Here is a 13207-nt window from a genome sequence, read left to right as displayed (position 1 = left end):
ATAGAGAATCTGATACATTATACTAGTAGATTGAGCATTTGTTCTCTAATGGAATAGATCATAACAACAACAGTAACATTCTTGTCCTAACGGCATTACTTACTACTGACAACTACTGATTCCAGATCACTACCACATGTGTCTGTTTTGAAACAGAGAAGCATCGTGCTTGTGCCTAGATTAGCTCTCTACAAACCCAATAACAACAACAAGATTACACACTTTCTACAGAGATTTAAATATTACGAAGTTAGTTGAATCATCTTCCAGCTCCTGCTGCTTTGAGGAAATTGTCAAAGGGACTAGCTGGAGGTAGTCTCATCGTGGACCATGAATCCTGCAACACTCCAGATTCTCTCCCATAGATGTTCCCATCTTCTACTACCTGTAACACAGCGTATCAATATGTAAGCCTCGTATCATAAAGTTTCAACCTTTCTCTTAAACAGCCCATATGTAAGTTAAGACCTTTCTCACTATGATTGAGGACCATAGCAGATTTCAACAGTTTGTAGTTCTAATCTGTTTACTATAAGTAGGTTTTGGTATGAAAAAACAATCGAACTCGAAATCTTTGAAGATGAAATATCTACTCCAACTCAGCTGTTACGTACCTTCTCAAGTGCATATGATTCCTCTGGTGAGTTTCTGTAGAGACCATTCATCTGGCGGTTCTCAGTAGCCAACCACCTTGAGAGCTTCTGTCTAGTACCAGTCCCAAATGTTTCACAGCGGTTAGTCATTGTGTCATAAGGAAGCGGTGAAGTAGAGACAGATGACACAACCACTTGACCAGCCACCTCAAGCGCCTAGATAACAAATAACAAACCAAAATCATAAGACAACATAGATATCTATATATCAGCCAGTTTCTTCTTTATGCCGAATGCGGTCTACACTTACAGATTCCATAAGCTGGCCAATGCTGATAACTTGAGGAATAGATGGTGAAGGAGATCCTCTTGGGGGAAAACGCACAGAGAGTTCACTCGTCACTTCGTCCTCAGCCATTGAACCTGCAGGTATGTCCTGTGATAAAAAGAAACACAAGTGTCTACAGTTGCTTTTATCATCAATATCCCAAAGAATATGGGTCTTCAGAGAATAGTTTACCTCATCGAAGGATAGCGATTCCTTAGAGATACTTTGGTTTGGTTGAGGTTCAACATTTGGCCGTGATCCAAACATAAAGGCATCATCAGGTGTGAATGGCTCCGAGAGTTGCATCTTCACATCAGCTTCCTCGAGCTTAACAAGAAAATATATAAAAACCAAATCAGCACAAGAATCACCAGGTTTATACTCTTTTCTGGTGCCTAAAGCCATTGATCAGAGCTAATGCTCATTGAGAAACAGAAAATATAAGAATTACCTTAGAAATCTTATGTAGATTTTTTGCGATAATATCGGTTATAATAGTGTTGGACAGTTCTACTTTGCTTCGCATCTCAAACAGCATTGAAGTAGCCATCTGGCTATCACCCGAGGATCCAAAATCTTTCATATTTGCCTGTGGTCTTACGTGAAGTTGTAAGTCATCACCAACGAATAGATAGGGATCCATCTGAATAAAATTGAGCACATAATCAAGTTATGAGGAATCTGATATATAAAATTGAGCACACAATCTCCATGGATGAAAATAATAATTCAAAAACAAAACATTGAGAACTCACATCACCAGGAACTTGGGTCTTCAGCATTTCACAAATATGAGGAATCTGATATATTTTGGCAGCGAACATCAGCGTACTTGTGGATAAAATAAGGACCAACCGCTTGCAAACTGTGGGTAATGAGCCTGGCAATGAAGAAAGTTTGGTTTACCATAAGCCATTTCTAATACATTGATCAATTTAAGAGAGTATCAATAATCAATACCGTTATTAAGGTCCAAAGAAAGATTCCTCAGTGAGAAGAGCAGCTGGAAGGCTCGAACAACAAGCCCGTCATCAGGATTCTGCAATAAAAAATGATCATGAGAAGCTTAAGTATGATCATGAAAGTGAAACATTAATAGCCAGCAAAGATGAAACTTTATGTTGACCTTCAACCGCAAGGAAAGAAGCACCAAGCTGATAGAATGAGCAATAGCTTCAATGTTGGAAGGTAAGACATCGGGTAGAGTTGATTGTATCCAAAATGCAGATAACAATTGCCCGATTTGATCTTCGGTAAACTTCATCATTGATGGTAACTGCATCACCAGACATTATCAGACAATTGCAAAAACATGTGATGATCCTATATAGAACATAACATCCAATTGTAAGCAAAGAAAAAAATATTACCATATCAGCTAAATTAATAAATCCAGCAGTCCTATCAATTATGGAATTCAACTTGTGAAAGTTTGGGGACGATTTGTAGTTCTTAAGATCTTCGTGAGTATTATTATTATAACCGTTCTTCTCAATCTTGGCACCATCCTTATCCTTCCTGAGCTTGTCTAATCGAGCAGTAATAGATGTGAAGGCAGATGTTGTATCACTCCTCCAGTTTCTTGATTCATTAAGATAGCCAGAAGCTCTCACTGATGCAAGTCCAGCCTGAGACTGACCAGAACTTTGCAACAGTATTACTGAAAATATTTCATGCGCTCCTACACGGGTTTCGACATTTGGATGCAGCATTGCTTTTAGAAGCGCATCAAGAAGTCCGTCTGGGAAAACCTGTATAAAAATTAAATAAGGATGAAAAAATCTGTAAAAGATAATGTTAGAAACTAAGAAGAAACAAAAAAAAAACTATAGTTCACCTGTTGTGAACGCATAGATGGCGATAAAGCTGAAGACATTGCATGAGCAAGTATCAACAGCGATCCAACCGCTGCGCGTGAAACAATTCCTGAAGAAGGAAGACCCTCGACTGAAACAGCCATCATATCAAATAGGGGCTGTGTATTAACAATTCCTTTGGCTATCTCCCGCAGACAATCTTCAATAGAATTTTGAAGCATCACGTTCAAGTTGAGTTCCTCATCTCCAATTGATCTAGCTGTTGCCTGGAAGCTTTTCCTCAGGTGCCGACACAAGTCATTAACAAAACTTATGTCCCTAAGATACGAGCTGGTCCTGATCAGCTTTGCTAGACAACCAGCAACTTGTATGATATAAGCCTTGAACTCAGGGTCATTGGCAACATGCTTATTGTCAAGATGACGTACAACAGTCGACAACACCAATTGCTGACTACCTAATATATATAAAGAAACACAGCTATGAGTACACATACGTGTCTAGACAAAGACCTAATATTCTAACAAAAAAAAACAAGACATAAAGAAGGTACCAGAGGTTTCCATCAAGTATACTGCATCAGACAGAACAATCACGGCCAGCCCATTTGGGGGAGTCCACTGGCGTCTAGAATTAAAATAGCTGAACATAGGATCCAAGATTTGCCGCAGAGTTGTGCTTTCTTTAGCCAGGTCAACCATCCTCTGAAGACATATCTGTGCCCAAACTTTGGGCATCTCAGTCTCTTCTCTAAAACAATTAAAAGAGAATAAGGCAATTAACAAACAGAAGAAAAAAGAAGATATCATAGCAACAAACAGAGGATTAAGTCAGTTACTTGGTCAACAGAGTCGGATCTTTTCTTGCTGTTCTTGGTCTGACAATCATGTAACTAGGGCTATTACAAACTGCTGTTCCTCGGCCTTCACATCTAATCACTTCATTTACCCAGTTACAATTTTGCTCTTCTCTGTCTTCGTTGGTCTGAACAATCATGTTTGCCTCGTAATTATCAAGAGTGGCATGTACAATCTCATCAACAGCAGCAAATATATGTGAAAACTCTCCCATAAACCACACCTGATGAAGAAGCAAATATAAGAAACACTTGTTAAAACCGGACAGAAACTTTTGGGAGTAAGATTGACTGAATTTGGAAGATTAAAAGAACTAGTTCTAGTACCATCGCTGAAAGGCACTGCAGGCCAGATGCTCTCAGACACAGCTTTTGATGTTCTTCACCTTCTTCACGAGCCAATGCGCAAACTTTGAGGGCAAATTTTTCAATGCTGTGAGTATAAGTTCCATCAACCTGTTCATACCAGATGAAGAGTGAGAAGTTTCACGTTTTCAACATGGACTAGCATAAGTGTAGAAGCCATGAACATTCTGAATTGTTAAATCAGTCAAAGCCTCAGTATGCATAGTTCTCCTAATGTTCTTCAATAACATTTTACCTGACTGTAAATGAACCTCGTCAATGTTTGGCATCCGAGAATGGTCGGTGTGTCCAGCTTTGAATTTTCAAGTAGTTCCGTAACCACATTCAGCAAACTTGTAGCAAAATAAGCCCTTAAATAAGAGGAAAACAAAACAGGCAAGTGTTTAATAATCATCAAAGTAATGATGCAATAGATGTTGCTACGAATTTTGCGTTCCTAAAACAACCAGATATTAGAAAGCTTACATCTGATCCTTGCAATGGCAAAGCATTTTGTTGTAAGCCTCGGTAACAATATTGATGAACTTCATCTGTTCAGATCGAAGGTCCTTGTAACACCTCTCTTCAAGAAACTTAGCGATCTGTGACAGCAACAAAACAGAATATGCTGAACAGAACTTAAACACAAGAGTCCTCCTCACCAACTAAGTAGCAAGATTCAAAAACCAAAACTATACCTTAGGGATACGGATGGGGTTCTTGGCAGCATACTCACACAATTTGACAATCTTCCTCTCATTTGGTGTACCATCCTACAGAACATTCATAAAAAATAAGTTGAAAATATACCCCGAAGCACGTTTCAAACTCTCAAATCAAAACCTATACCAAAGATGTTACCAAAACACAAGTGAAAAGTGGAAACTTTTTAACGAAGTGAGGTTAAAGGAGGACACTTACAGGGGATTTAGGGAAGATCTCACCCAGCAGTTTCTTGTAACGCTTGACGGGCTGACGAGATCTCGACCTGAGAGCTGGACAGCAAATGCACATACTCTCACACGCCGGGAAAACATTCCTTGAGATAAACCCCATTCTCTCTGCAAACCTTCACAGAAGCAGATGGTGTTAGAACATCAAAAGAAGAGAACATAAAAGCTTCAATTTTTTTTTGTAAACCCTAGAGCACCCAAAGTTACTATAAACCAAGACAAAATAAAGGAGACGAGCAAAAATAAAATATAAAAAACATTCTAAGTAACAAAAAAAGGGCAAAGGAGAAACCTAATAATACATTTTTCAAATTCAAAATTCAAAACTTTAAAATCGAAGATATAAAAACAATAGACGAAAAAGATGTCAGAGGTTGAAACAACAAAACTGGGTTTGGAAACGAAGAAGGAACAAGAGATCAAAAAACACAAATGTGTCATTACCCCGATTTCTAAAAAGAAACCCTAACCCACAAAAATTTAGCTTAATCTCCAAGGTAATCGAGAAATCATGAAAGGAAACTAAAGAGATGAGAGATTTGAAGACACGTACAGAGCTTTCAGGGGACGGATCTGAGGAGAGGCGAAGTGAAACTGGAAACTGGTTTCAAAGCTTTGATTAATCTACTGAGAGAGAGAGAGAGAGAGAGAGAAAAGAAAAAGGCGCGTGGATTTGGATACAAACTGCTGCAATTAGAGAGAGAGAGAGAGAGAGAGAGAGAGAGAGAGAGAGAGAGCACGTGAGAGATGTTGTCACAGATTTTAATGTGTTGTTTTTTCTTTTCTCTCTCTCTCTTTTTACTAGAGAAAAAAGCAGAACTAGCCTATAGTACTTCTTCTGTCTGGTGTCAGAATCCTCCATCAATTAAAGAACAAAAACAGAAGCTAAACAAGTTGGTTGTTGTCTTTGTTTACAACAAAAATTCGAACAATTTTGGTTTTTCTTTTTGCTTATTAAAAAAAGTTGTTAAGGTTAGAATGACGAATGACCCGAATCCGGTCCGACCTGAGTCCTCTTGACCCTGAACTGATGAAATACACAATGGTCCGGTCCGTTCGTCCGGATGATATTTGGTTCCATATAATAATAATTGAAGAATGTTTCTAAAAGATTGCGAATCTTTAGAGTCTTTAAATAAATAGAAGCTACACAATAGTTTCTGTCAAAAGAAAATGTGAGTTAGTAAAGTCATCTGTCGTGGTGAAAATGTGAGTTAGTAAAGTCATCTGGTGGGGGTATTGAACTTGGTATTTTAAAAGGTTTTGTAGTATTTTAAAAATCACTTGTTATTGACTTAATGATTTTAAAAAATCTTCTCAAATCTTCTGTTATTCAACTTTAAATTCATGTAAAATCATTTAAAATAATTCACAATCTGTTGTTATTCAATCACTAGTTTGTAAATCTTGTTTCAAACCTACTGTTATTCAAAATAACAAAAAAAATTAGAAAACTTTATTGTATCTGATTCTAGGAGACTTTTTAATATATTTTTAGTTGAAAAACATTACAGACAAATCATACCTCTAGGGGTGGAATTCTGAACGATTTAAAAAAAAAAAACAAAAGGAGTTCAATACCCCCCCTCGTATTGTGTCGGAGACGACTAAAACTTCTTTCTTCCACAGTAGCTTCAAGACCCATCTTTCTCGTTCCCAATTTCTTGAACCAGAACAGAACTGGACATGGATTTAGCAAAAAACAACAGAACTGGATATGAATTTCGTTAATGATTGAGTGAAGAATTAGTGGAGACTTCGAGAAAAGGGAAACAAGCAGCGACGAAATCGAGATGATAATGAAAGAGTAGCTCCTGGGTTCACTACCACTAGCTGAGAAAATTAGAGAACCAAATCGCAAAATGACTGTTAATTTTGCACGTCTTGGAAAAAATAAAAATAAAGGCTTTATTATCGCCAAAATGCATTAGCTGAGATTTTGGAGATACTGACTGTGGTGTGCGAGACCTACAAACTGCCTTTAGCTCAGACATGGGTCCTTTGCAGGCATCGCAGTGTTCTAGCTTTTGGAGGTGGTTTTAAGAAAAGTTGTTCAAGCTTTGATGGGAGCTGTATGGGGAAAGTCTGTATGTCTACCAGTGATTTAGCTGTTTATGTTGTGGACGCTCATGTTTGGGGTTTCAGAGACGCTTGTGCTGAACACCATCTGCAGAAGGGACAAGGTGTTGCTGGGAGGGCGTTTCTCTCTGGAAATCTATGCTTCTCTAGGGATGTTACTCGGTTCTGCAAAACCGACTACCCATTAGTACATTATGCACGCATGTTCAAGTTGACGAGCTGTTTCGCGGTCTGCTTAAAGAGCACGTATACAGGGGACGATGAGTATGTTCTTGAATTCTTTCTTCCTCCAGCCATCACAGACAAGAGAGAGCAGGATTTTCTGTTGGGCTCTCTGTTTCAGACAATGAAGCAGCACTATTCGAGTCTCAAGGTTGTCTCTGAAACTGAACTCTGTGAAAATAAAAATAAAAACAAGCTCTCTTCGTCCTAGGATTTTGTTGACTTCCTCAAGCATGCTTATATCGCTCGTGTCTACGTATCCCACAGCTAACTCATATTAATATCAGTTACATATGTTAAACCAAAATTATATGTTTCATATTTTCGGATCCAAACATTTACATGTTTAACAAACAAAAAACTATGGTTGATAGTCTCTGTTTTAGTCAATCTTCACAAGATCACCACGTCAAGGTTTTATATAACACATATCCTTAGCAAAGATCAAAGTAGCCTACCAGTGTGACACTGGCAGTGTCAAGGCATAGCCTCTAAGAATGTCTTCTCCTTGGCAAGATATGTGGCTCATGTGTGAACTTTATAAATGTTGGAAACAATGATCGAATTATAGGCAACTGCAGCTTATGGAGTTAGTACCGGAAGAAGAGACCAACATGTCTCTACGATTAAAGAGATCATAGTTTCCAACATTTATAAACAACTTCAAACATGACTACATGAGCCACATACGAAAAAAGCTTGAACATGTCTTCTTGTTTTTTCTTGAATATGCAGCGGTCACTGATTGAGTGATTTCCAGAAATCTTTTAAAATCTCACAACAAATCTCACCAAATGACCATTGAAAATATTTTTAAATCCTAAAGAATCTTCTAAAAATCCACAGAATCATAAAATATCTTTCAGAGTCTCTCAAAATCTAAAATCCATAAAATCTTCTAAAATCTTAATTCAATACCCTCCTCAAAATGTGTACAAAGGTCAGAAACAAATGACTTCATAAGAGTAAAAGTCTTTTAAAGCTCAGCAAAAATTTATGGCAACAGAATCATATAAGCAATCCTTCAGCATTCTTAAGAGCTTCTTTGGCTTCCCTGAATTCCCCATTTGTTGCCTTGTTAGTTACACACTATATTCCTTCACAAAGAATTTGATACCATCGCGTAGAGCTTTATAAGCAAGATCTACACAAGATTATCAGGGTGCTCAACGGTGGCCAGGAACAGCATTCAAAAGTGCATGATTCTTTTTGTGGTTAACTCTACTGGATTTGTTAAATCCACGGATTTGAGAACCGCAAGAGAAAAAATGAAGGATAGAATAATCTCTGCAAGTGCGAACGTTCTTAGTTTTCTAACATCGTTTTGGTTATTTTTCCATGAAATTGAATTTAAAGGAGAGCAAACAGAATAATGTCGCTGAAAGTAATCGAAATTTTAATATGGTTGAATGAAAAAGATAAAAAGACTTCAAATCTGGTCCGACTCTAATTTGCAAAAACAAAAACACATCCTATCATGACTTCAGTTTCAGGAGTTGGATCTCATACAAATTCGGCAGTCTTGGCCTTAAATTCTTCCAGCAAATCCTCAATGCTCTTCACCGAGTGGGCTGCACTGTCTCTCAGACGAACACTCACCTGAAAATGTGAAGGTCCAACAAACAATTGGTCTTAAATGTCTTCACACAAAACAAAATTAATTAAACTCGAGAGACTCTAAATATGGATGGCCGTCTAACCTGTCCAGTAGCTGCTTCAGTTTCACCCACGACCAGAATGTAGTTGTACTGCGCAAGCTGAGCTTCACGCACCTACAGACACACCACGATCATCATTACTCAAGTCAATATTAAGAATTACCAGCCAACCAGAGAACAACAATGGGAATATGATCCAATATTGTTACCTTTTTATCGATCTTCCTGTCTGTTAAGTCGGCATCCACATAGAACCCAGCATCATGAATTTCCTTTTGTACCTGTTTGAATGAATGTGCCAAAAGAAACGCTAGAGATTAGATGCTGCAAATAAGTCAACGCGAACCACAGGCGCTAACTAAAAGAGTACAGCCAAAGCCACAAACTTAACCTTTTCTGCATATTTCTGAGATTTCTCTGATATAGGGCAAACTATGGCTTGGCGCGGACTAATCCAGAAAGGCCATTTTCCTTTGTAATGCTCCAACAATATGGCAAACATACGTTCCACAGATCCCAACACGGCTCTATGTATCATTACAGGTTTACCCCTCTGCGCTTCGTCCTCAGCTGCGTATTCCAATTTGAAGCGAGCCGGAAGTTGAAAATCAAGCTGATAGAGGCAACAAGAAACATACAATCAACTCCTGCACTGATTACAGCAATGGAAATGCATAGAACAGAAAAAACTAAAAAAAGTTTCAGAGCATAACCTGTAAAGTAGCACACTGGAATTTCCTATTCATTGCATCAGAAACTGTGATGTCTATCTTTGGGCCATAAAATGCACCATCTCCTTTGTTCAACTGCCAAAACAGCACACATTAGAATGAATACAGACTTTTGGGAATAGAATTGAGTTTTCAACAAATGCCAATACCACTAATGGCTTTCCAAAAGCTTCTATAGCTTCTTTGAGATCCGCTTCAGCTTTATCCCATGTTTCCTCATCCCCAAGGTACTTGTCTGGCCTCTGAAATTTAAATTAACATGCAAATAAAGGTTATAGAAACATGTCACGCTATAAACATGTCACGCTAAGACTATAAGATTTGGTAGATGCACTGGTAAATAAATCATCAAATATGGTACCGTTGAAAGTTTTAGCTCATAGGTAAACCCAAAAATTTTGTACACATAGTCAATGAACTCCAACACACCCTGCACTTCTTCCTTAACCTGCAAATAGATGACATTAAGTATAACAAAAAAACTGGGAGAAAAGGAGCTCCGACAGTACCAGATAAGACACATATATCACAAACCTGTTCCGTTGTACAGAATATGTGTGCATCATCCTGAAAAAGTATGCGAACATTATATTAAGTATCAAACATGCAACATGGAAAGGGAAAAATGATAATAAACTATAGTAAACAAGGATACAAAATCTACCTGCTGGAACCGTCGGACACGAGTCAACCCACTAAGTGCTCCACTTGCCTCATTGCGGTGTAACACTCCAAAGTCAGCCAGTCTCATAGGTAACTCTACAGATCAGATAATATAAGCAGCCAAAAGATGGCGTCAGTCCAGATAAATGACAGACAACTTCTTTAGTAAGATTTATAAAGGGAAAACATTAGCCATAGTCCTTGAAGATAACAAAATACAAATTACACTTTGGAACAAGTCTCCTGTCATTGAAAAAGTCAGCACTGTGTAATCCACAAGTTTTGACAGACTTTCATGGAGTGAACTTTAATTTCTACAACTAATATTATTCATAATTTTTGGTGATATCAAATAGCACAAAAGGAACAGAGTCACACCTCTATATGACCGAACCCTATGTTGGAATATCAAGCAGTGACCAGGACAATTCATAGGTTTCAGCCCGAACTCTTGCTTCTCAATCTACATAAGGAACATTCTGATAAGTCATTCATACGCAGAATATAACTTAGAGAGCTGCTTTGCTAAAGTAACAGAGTCAAAGAGACTCTTAAGGTTTCCATGTCCTCTCACATCAAACGTAAACATATTATCCTTGTAGTTTTCAGCATGTCCGGATGTGTCCCACAGACTCATGTTGTACATATTTGGTGAAATGACCTGCCAGTGCAAGGTTATTTAGCGATCCCCACTCAACAAGTATATTAAATAAATGAGATGAGAGAGCTAAGGAAAACCTCTGTGTAACCCCTTTGCCAATATTGCTTCTTAATGAAGTCCATCAACTTGTTATATACACGAGTGCCGAGTGGAAGAAAGAAATAACTTCCAGGGCTGAAGCTCAAGGATGGTTAATATATGTATGTACAGTGAAACACAAAGAGGAAAACACAGTATATTAGCAATGAAATACCTGAGGTGATGACTAAAGAAGAGTTCCTGCTTTTGGCCCAATAGTCTGTGGTCATACTTTTTGGCTTCTTCTAGAAATTGAAGATATTTCTGTAACGACCAAGTCAAAGATAACAGATATTATTCATACTTATGATACAGCGTAGCTGCCATAATATTCAAGAAATATGAGTACCTTCAGCTGCTTCTGATCAGGATAAGAAATCCCATAGACTCTCTGCAAGCTCTCACGATCTTTGGTACCCCTCCAGTAAGCTGATGAAGCCTAAGAAAAATACATTTGTCAGCATAAGAAAACAAACTATAATCTGTACATACGTAGCTCTCCTAGAGATACAATAGCAAATCACCCTCAAACACTTGAACGCTTTAACAAAAGAAGTGTTTGGTATGTGCGGTCCACGACATAAATCCACCAAAGGGCCACATCTATAGACAGTAATGGTCTTCTCCGCAGGCAAATCATTGATGATTTCAACCTAGAAGATTAACAGTAGAATAATGAGTCCAAACAACGTAAGAGGACAGAAATACGCGTAAAGTTAAGGGAGCATAACAAAATTGAATGATATTTATCCACAGCTTAACCAACCTTAAAATTATTCTCTGAAAACATCTCGAGTGCCTGATCCTTTGTCACTTCAATCCTTTCAAATGGTTGTGCTTCCTGAGATGTAAATAGAAAAATATGACTAAAATTTGGGTGACACATATCATTCAATTTTCATTAATAGGTTTGAGAAACGAACCAACTATTTTACAACATATATTGTAAGAAAGCTTCAAGATAATCGAATAAGATATCAGACTAAAGAGGAAACGATACCTTAGCAGCTTTTGCAGCACCTGCTTCGATTTTAGGAAAGTGATTGTCGTTCAGGCCCAAGTCACCATAAAATCCATCATAGTAGAAACCCTGCAATAACAAATTCATTACTAACATCAGCGATAGCCACATTTGCACAACACTTCATTGATTTACAAACAACAAGACCAATGATTTCCACCTTTCTTTTTCTATTCTTAGTGCCAAAGAAACATCCTAACAAATGATGGAACATGACATACAAACAAGTAACAATTAGCACAAACAAGCTGCTCTTACCTCTCCTCTCGTTGTACATGGTCCAATGCATAGTTGACACCCATACTCCTGTTCGAGAGCCTGCAACAAGATCACACCCACATCTACCATAAACGAATCGTTCACCACTAGCAAAACTTTTTCCAAAATCAGATAAGATAAAACTCTTATACCTGACCAAGAATGTGAGCACTAGAATGCCAGAGAGTATCACGACCTTTATCGCTATCAAACTTGAAAAGCTCAAGCTTACAGTCACCTTCAAGTGGCCTACTCATATCCCAGAGAACATCATCGACCGCTGAAATCAGCGCAGAATTTGCCAAACCCTTTGAAATCTGAGCAGCAATATCCATTGGAGTTGTCTCCCATTTCCTCCCTTCTTTCACATTCCCATCTGGCAAAGTAATCCTAAACACACACAACGCCAGAAATCAAAATCAATCTTCAACGAACAAATTGAAAACCTTAGACACACAAATCAGAGTAGCACATAAGCAAATCGTATTTACTTGATCGGATCGTGAGGTAAGGACTTGAGCTTCTCGAGTTGATTGGCTTGGATCTGCTCGAAAATCTTGATACGTTTCGGGATGACGGCGGAAAGATACGCCTCATCCTTTGGATGATTAGCTGCCATTGATGGAACAGTACAAAACGATGACGCAGAGGAGAAGAGAGCTGGTAGAGACGAAGAAGAAGAAGAAGAAGAAGAAGAGGTGTAACGACGAATAGACCGAGCCGTAAGACGAAGGAGCATCAAAAGCCGTTGCAAAGGTTTATGTTATCTGTGTACCTCTAGGGTTTTTTTTTCTCCTTCCCATCAGTAGAAAACAAAATCGAACCAAACCGACCTAAAATTGGGTGATTTCGGTTTCCCGGTTTTTGAAATCGATTGTGTAATTATCCCGTTTAATTATCGGTTTAGAAAAATAATTAGAGTGCGACCGGTTTAGTTAGTATGA

At 38.2% G+C, this 13207-nt stretch overlaps 2 protein-coding genes and 1 pseudogene across 3 annotated transcripts; 1 reads left to right on the top strand and 2 right to left on the bottom strand.

Moving 5' to 3' along the window:
* Positions 1 to 37: 37 nt before the first annotated feature.
* LOC104736707 (protein SEMI-ROLLED LEAF 2) lies at positions 38 to 5946 on the bottom strand. Of its 2 annotated transcripts, none has more exons than XM_010456742.3 (18): positions 5446 to 5946; positions 4861 to 5008; positions 4638 to 4712; positions 4426 to 4541; positions 4196 to 4310; positions 3922 to 4050; positions 3577 to 3818; positions 3292 to 3488; positions 2759 to 3195; positions 2292 to 2672; positions 2048 to 2197; positions 1882 to 1960; positions 1677 to 1801; positions 1373 to 1564; positions 1114 to 1248; positions 904 to 1029; positions 615 to 809; positions 38 to 385 (listed from the first exon to the last, which is right to left on the bottom strand). In XM_010456742.3, the coding sequence occupies exons 2-18, from the start codon at positions 4993 to 4995 to the stop codon at positions 260 to 262; spliced, it is 2955 nt and encodes a 984-aa protein (XP_010455044.1). In that variant the 5' UTR covers positions 4996 to 5008; positions 5446 to 5946; the 3' UTR covers positions 38 to 259. The 2 variants fall into 2 exon arrangements, with proteins under 2 accessions (XP_010455044.1, XP_010455045.1); XM_010456743.3 differs by having other exon boundaries at positions 4861 to 5000; positions 5446 to 5805.
* LOC147929472 (protein NLP6 pseudogene) lies at positions 5423 to 7404 on the top strand (annotated as a pseudogene).
* A 1162-nt stretch (positions 7405 to 8566) lies between these two features.
* LOC104706998 (threonine--tRNA ligase, mitochondrial 1-like) lies at positions 8567 to 13104 on the bottom strand. The gene is made up of 20 exons (XM_087482323.1): positions 12755 to 13104; positions 12416 to 12653; positions 12264 to 12323; positions 11985 to 12074; positions 11751 to 11825; positions 11509 to 11637; positions 11334 to 11423; positions 11160 to 11248; positions 10984 to 11080; positions 10820 to 10906; positions 10624 to 10708; positions 10247 to 10341; positions 10117 to 10149; positions 9944 to 10030; positions 9732 to 9824; positions 9565 to 9657; positions 9243 to 9464; positions 9061 to 9132; positions 8894 to 8965; positions 8567 to 8792 (listed from the first exon to the last, which is right to left on the bottom strand). The coding sequence occupies exons 1-20, from the start codon at positions 13000 to 13002 to the stop codon at positions 8697 to 8699; spliced, it is 2151 nt and encodes a 716-aa protein (XP_087338449.1). The 5' UTR covers positions 13003 to 13104; the 3' UTR covers positions 8567 to 8696.
* Between the last annotated feature and the right edge of the window lie 103 nt (positions 13105 to 13207).

Source organism: Camelina sativa, chromosome 13, assembly GCF_030686135.1.
Source record: "Camelina sativa cultivar CO46 ecotype springtype chromosome 13, ASM3068613v1".
Classification (NCBI taxonomy): domain Eukaryota; kingdom Viridiplantae; phylum Streptophyta; class Magnoliopsida; order Brassicales; family Brassicaceae; genus Camelina; species Camelina sativa.
This window is presented reverse-complemented; position numbering and strand designations above follow the sequence as displayed.

What these genes read in the sequence shown, in the direction of transcription:
- LOC104736707 (XM_010456742.3), bottom strand. Translation starts at nt 4,995, where the DNA reads ATGGGGTTTATCTCAAGGAATGTTTTCCCGGCGTGTGAGAGTATGTGC. An exon ending in AGACCCAAGTTCCTGGTGAT is followed by an intron (nt 1,565 to 1,676) that starts GTGAGTTCTCAA and finishes AATTTTATTCAG; the next exon opens with ATGGATCCCTATCTATTCGT. An exon ending in AATCATATGCACTTGAGAAG is followed by an intron (nt 386 to 614) that starts GTACGTAACAGC and finishes GCTGTGTTACAG; the next exon opens with GTAGTAGAAGATGGGAACAT.
- LOC104706998 (XM_087482323.1), bottom strand. Translation starts at nt 13,002, where the DNA reads ATGCTCCTTCGTCTTACGGCTCGGTCTATTCGTCGTTACACCTCTTCT. An exon ending in TTCTTTAGTCATCACCTCAG is followed by an intron (nt 11,081 to 11,159) that starts GTATTTCATTGC and finishes CTTGAGCTTCAG; the next exon opens with CCCTGGAAGTTATTTCTTTC. An exon ending in TATTCTGTACAACGGAACAG is followed by an intron (nt 10,031 to 10,116) that starts GTTTGTGATATA and finishes ATCTATTTGCAG; the next exon opens with GTTAAGGAAGAAGTGCAGGG.